At 57.9% G+C, this 6,000-nt stretch overlaps 1 protein-coding gene across 2 annotated transcripts in view; it reads left to right on the forward strand.

Moving 5' to 3' along the window:
• CDH4 (cadherin 4) overlaps window positions 1-6,000 on the forward strand; it is a 690,417-nt gene that overhangs the window by 644,678 nt on the left and 39,739 nt on the right. For both annotated transcript variants that reach the window (XM_055372827.2, XM_055372828.2), the window contains exon 8: window positions 203-340. In XM_055372827.2, the coding sequence (XP_055228802.2) occupies window positions 203-340 (138 nt within the window). The remainder of the gene's footprint in view (window positions 1-202; window positions 341-6,000) is intronic.

Genomic DNA, 6,000 nt, shown 5'->3' on the forward strand with positions numbered 1-6,000 from the left:
CAAGGGGAGGAGAAACTTACTCCAACAGCCAGTGTCAACCGGGAGGCTTGGAAAGGGCCCTGCACCCAGCACACAGCCCCCAGTGAAAGAGAACCGGTTCCAGGAAGTCCGTTCCTGTAAACGGATTTCTTTTGATAAGTGCCCTGTCAATTAAAACCCAAACTGATTTTCTGTTCTTTCTCAACTGGTGTCTCTCTTCCAGAAAGTTCAGCAGTACACAGTCATCGTTCAGGCCACAGATATGGAAGGAAATCTCAACTATGGCCTCTCAAACACAGCCACAGCCATCATCACGGTGACAGATGTGAATGACAACCCGCCAGAATTTACCGCCAGCACGGTGAGTCCCTCGAAGCTGCCCAGTGACGCATGGCCCGTGCAGGGCAGGAATGCACTGGCGTGCGGCACAGCCTCCTCTCTCTCTGTGGCTCTGCCTGACGGGCACTTGGCAGATAGCGTGTAAGAAAGGCCCTGGGCAGTGGAGGCTGCTGTGTGGAGTGGCTCCATTCCTGATGTGCGCAGTAGGAGAGAGGCCGGGGCTCAGTCAGGGAGGGGACCGGCGGCGGAGGTCGGTTGCCGCCTGGGAGGCATCTCTGTGATGTCTGGAGGAGTTGACTGGTACTGCCTGGGCTGATGTCACTGCCACTTTGGGAGGCCTGCGTGTGGGACCCGCTTGGGGGATGCCCAGATGGGGCCTTGGCATGGCGGGTCCATCCCTGTGTGTGGAACTTGGCTGACCCTCTGTGGCCTGCTGTTGGCAGAAAGGGGGTTGTGACTGGGCCCCATACCGGCTGCCTGGGGCCTGAGTGACCATTCACTGAATGTTGTTGAAAGTCCACTGTGAGCCCCGAGCCCCTAGTTCATAGGAGACCAAACTCTCTCTGGTGGGAACACGGTGGAGACAGGGCTGTAAGGCATGCAGCCCCCACTTCCTTTGGATTCCAGCAGGGCAGCTGCACCACCAGGAGGGACCCTTCCCTTGAAATCTGCAGAGGCCACTGCACCGACAGACATTTGATGACCCCACTTCCCTGCTGCCCGGCGATCTGTGGAGGTTCCGGCCTTGGCTGTCGCCCTACTTACCAACCAGCACCCTTTGTGGTGACTCCCTGGGTCCATGGGGTGTGACACGGTGTCCCCAGGCTGTCATTTTGGGCCCCGCATGGCAGTGCTGACATCATGGGCACGTGGCCCAGCCCCAGGAGCCCCTCTAGAAAGGTCGAAGGCACCAGGCTGGGACGTGCAGAGGGGAGAGTCAGCAAGGGCTCCCAGAGTGGCCGTGGCCCTGCGATGTCAGGATCTCAGGGTCTTCTCTGCTCCTACCACTATATCACCCCCTTCTCCCCCAGGCCTAGACCCCCGCAGAGCTGTGTGTCAGTCATGATAGCAATGACAGTGGCACACCAGCTGCATCTGTGGAGCTGCCCCTCGGGCACCAGGGTGCGGCCAGGGTGCGGCCAGGGTGCAGAGCTAGCCTCTGATCCCAGCCAACCCCGACCAACCCAGTGACAGATGAGGACTCTGGGCTCCGGGAGGCTAAGAGGGAGAGGGGAAGGGATGGGGTCAGGAGGGAGACGCTCCTCCCGGTGGGTGGGCCAGCTTGCTGAGAAGGCAACTAAGGCCAGAGCCCCTCGCCACAGCAGCCATCCCGCATCTGGGCCTCCTGCGTCCTGCATCCCAGGCCTGGGGCGCAGCTGCACCAGGCGGAGGTGGCCGTGAGCACACAGCGCCATCTGGTGGGAAGATGGCAGATCACAGCGAAGGAAGCCAGCTCAGCCCCACTGCAGCAGGGCAGGGGGGCTCTAGGCGCTCCCCCAGGCTCCTGGCAGTGAGTCCCAGGCAGCAAGCGGCCAGAGCAACCAGGAGCCCGAGGAGCATTTAACCGGGCTCAGCCCCAGGATGCAACAGCTCTCATACAATTGGCCAGGAAGGCGTTCAGATGGTTTGGAAAACACCTGCTTCTCTCTCTTGGCTTCAGTCTCTATTTGCTCTCTTCCAGCCAGTGAGCAATGGTCAGGAAAAGCTCAGGGCCAGGCTGCCGGGGAGTCTGGACATAGGGGAAGCAGCTGCTAACCCCAGGGCCCTGAAGAATAATAATGTCCAGGCCCAAGAGCGCAGCAGGGCTGCACCCACACAGCTGGCCGGGCAGCCCCAGCTGTCCTTCCTCCCTGACTCCGAGAAAGAGAAGGAAGTGATGGCAGGGAGGGAGGGGAGAAGGTGACCCAAATTGTGTGGAGCAGGTGTCTCTGCCTTTCTCGGAGCCGGCATCCCTGTGAAGGAAGATGGAGAACCGGCAGGATGTCCCTGACCTGCACATGCTCTGAAAAATGGCCAGCCCGGGGAGTCACACTGAGCCCCCCACAGAATTCTGCATTTGGCTCAAGGCAACTTAAAGCACATTGCAGGGGAGAATTCCTGCCTCTGTGTCCCCATGAACGAAAGGTGGGGATGGCCTGATTCTCTGAGATGTTGGGGGCAGAAGATAAACAAGGGGCATTGTGGTCCTAAATCCCAAAATTCAGAGAATCCCATCATTCCATTGCAAGCCCTACCCCTCGTCTCTGGTCCCCATCCCGAGACTCTGGGAGGCCAAGGCAGAGGCCCTTCTAGACCTAGTGGGCCAGCCACCAGCACTGACCAGCATAAGCACTGACCAGCACTGATCAGCCACCAGCACTGACCAGCCATCACCATTTAGCAGCACTGACCAGCCACCAGCACTGGCCAGCCATCACCGGCCAGCCATCACCATTTACCAGCACTGACCAGAAATGACCAGCCACCAGCACTGACCAGAAATGACCAGCCACCCCCACTGACCAGCACTAAGCAGCCCTTGGCACTGAGCTACGCTTGCCGCAACTGCTGACCGGCCACACCACCCTGGGGCTGCTCCTCCTGGGACTGGGGCAGAGGGTCCCCATGGCATTTATTAGAGAGAGGCGTCTCTGTGCTCTTCCAATGGCTAAGCACAGACTACTGCAGCCTCGCGCGCCTCCCAGAGATGGGCCATTGTCCATCCTTGGTTCCAGGGGGCCTCAGGCAGGTCCCAGACCCCAGATCACGGGGCAGGGGAACGGCATCTCTTGAGGAGTACGCAGATATGTCTAGATGCTTCTCAGCCAGTGTCTGCGGCACCTCCCAGTCTAACACAGTCCGGGAGAGGATCTGCAGTCCGCTGCTTTGGTCAGGCCGGCGGGGTGACATGCTAGTGGGTGGACAATGGATGGATGACCCTGGCAGGGAGGGTTCCCTCCACCCTGCGGTGGCTTTTCCAGGTGACTGGGTCACATGGTCATGGAGAAGGGGTGTCCGTAAATACTTGGGGTTAGGATGGCCCTTGGTGTGTCCTCCTAGAGATGGGTGACAGGCAGGAGCCCCGGGACACTGTCCATGCCTCACCGTGGGACGGAGCGGGCAGAGGGGCCAGCAGGATGGCGAAGGCCGGCCACACTGCCGCACATGCCGCCAGGCTATTTTTACCAAGCCTAATCAAGAACAATCAGCAGAAGCTACAGAGATGCAGGGGATTTGCATGATCCGATTCTTGAGTCCTAAATGTTAATTAAAAGTTATTTTCCCTTCACTGGCTCTGAGCGCGGCTGCACTGCCCACGTGAGGCTGAGTGGGGACCCTCGGCCCTCAGCACTCCCTCCAGCAGGTGAGCATGGGGTCTGCTGCGCTAGAAGCTGGTGGCCACAGAGGACACAAGCTTCAGACCCTGCCCCAAAGCCTCCTATTAACACCCATGGGTCCTGCAGTGAAGTTCTCAGGGACAGGTCCAGACAGCAAAGAGTGACCCTGGAGATCTGGCATCACAGGCCTTCCTCCAGGCCACCCCCACCCCATCCACGCACATACTCATGGAGGGGGGGTCCCCTGGAGTCAGGAAGCCCAGCCCTGGCCCCACTCTTGGTCCCTGCCAGCTGTGTAGCCAAGGCCGGAGAGCTGGACCTCTGTGAGCAGCAGGATTTTATACCCGCTTTCCACCTAGAATTAATCCCACCTCAAGGTTTGGTCGAGAGCACTGCTGATCTATGTGAAAGTTTAAGACTTCAGCAATATAAATCTGCTCTAAAAATGCCATGGGTGGTGCCCAGACCCCCATCCCAGGGGCATGGAGCTGGGTGGCGAGCAGACAAGGTTCCAGCTTTAACAGACCTGGAGTCCTGTCCCGTCTCGGTCTTTCATAGGTGAGGGGCTTACAACAATGTCACCAAAACCTTCTCAGCCCAGTTTCCCCAGCTGTTAAAAGAAGAGGGAGGGCCGGGCACAGTGGCTCAAGCCTGTAATCCCAGCACTTTGGGAGGCCAAGGTGGGTGGATCACGAGGTCCGGAGTTCAAGACCAGCCTGGCCAAGATGTGAAACCCCATCTCTACTAAAAATATATATTAAAAAAAAAAATTAGCCGGGTGTGGTGGTGCGCACCTGTAATCCCAGCTACTCAGGAGGCTGAGGCAGAGAATTGCTTGAACCTGGGAGGTGGAGGGTGCAGTGAACCGAGATTGCACCATTGCACGCTAGCCTGTCTCAAAAAAAAAAAAAAAAGAAAGAAAAGAAGAGGGAGGTAGTATATCATTGTTGTAGTTTAAAATGCATACATGATAAGACATATTTTGTTTTTACTGTATGTCTTTCGTGAATGATCTATTCCCTGTCCCAAGCAAGCATGAATAAAATCAGGTTAATTTTTTTCTTTTTTGAGACGGAGTCTCGCTCTGTCGCCCAGGCTGGAGTGCAGTGGCGTGGTCTCGGCTCACTGCAAGCTCCGCCTCCTGGGTTCATGCCATTCTCCTGCCTCAGCCTCCTGAGTAGCTGGAACTACAGGCACCCGCCACCACGCCCGGCTAATTTTTTGTATTCTTAGTAGAGATGGGGTTTCACTGTGTTAGCCAGGATGGTCTTGATCTCCTGACCTCGTGATCCGCCCACCTCAACCTCCCAAACTGCTGGGATTACAGGTGTGAGCCACCACGCCCAGCCCAGGTTCAATTTTTTTTTAATAAAGAGGGAAGGGAGTCGTGGTGGTTTCCCCACAGGGTCTCCGAGGGCAGGATGAGCAGGTCCCCAGCGTTTAGGACGTGCCCAGCTCAGCCAGTGCCTGGTTATCACAGTTGATGTGGAAATACAGATTTTTCTCTCAAAGGGGTTAAAAATGGTTTTGCCAGAGGCAGGGTGTCAGCTGAACTTAGGAGCCCTGGGGTCTGTGGGTCTGTGGCCCCCATGTTTTTGAGGTCCTTCTGGAAGTTCCCTCCCCAAGCCGCCCGAGGATGCTGCCTGCGGTCCCTCCTCGGAAGTGACCCTCCTGGCCAGGAAGGGCAGCCCCAGATCTGCAGGGTAGACAGGCTACTGGCCAGCCTCAGCAGGGGGACTGGCTGGGCTGACCCAGGGCAGCTCTCACCCACAGATCCCCAGCCCCTCAAGCCTGGCTGTGTGCCCACTCTGGCCAAGCCCTGTGAGTCCCTGACTTCTGCAGAAGAAGGGAGAAATTACGATTCAGCATGAGTTCCTGAGCACAGGAATTTGGCATCTTAAAATTAGAATGGACTCAGTGCCCTTAATTATGCTTGGGTGCGCAGTGCAAGCCTTGGCCATAAATAATTAATTGGAGCCAACTTTTCCGAGCACAGAGGTGGCAGCCGCAGGGACCAGGAGCTCCCACCCGCCCGACATCACCTCCCGCCTCCTTGCTCCTCCCACCAGGGACGGCTTCCCAGAGACGGCTGCAGAGGGGGCGCTTCTGAGAGGCCAAGTCTGGGCCCACCCTGGGGCAGGGACCAACAGGACACAGGCCCACCCTGGGGCAGGGACCAACAGGACACAGGCCCAGAGACGTGGAGGAACGGCGGACTGGAAAGGACAAGCCCAAGGCAGGGACACACAGAAACTTGAGGTCCCTCAGCCTGGGGTTCAAGACTTAGTCCTCCCAGCCACGGTGCTCCCGCCAGTCTCTCAGGCCTCCTTGGACCCGCCTGTCCAAGCTGCACGGGAGAGATGGG

This window comes from Gorilla gorilla, chromosome 21 (assembly GCF_029281585.2).
Source record: "Gorilla gorilla gorilla isolate KB3781 chromosome 21, NHGRI_mGorGor1-v2.1_pri, whole genome shotgun sequence".
NCBI classification, from domain to species: domain Eukaryota; kingdom Metazoa; phylum Chordata; class Mammalia; order Primates; family Hominidae; genus Gorilla; species Gorilla gorilla.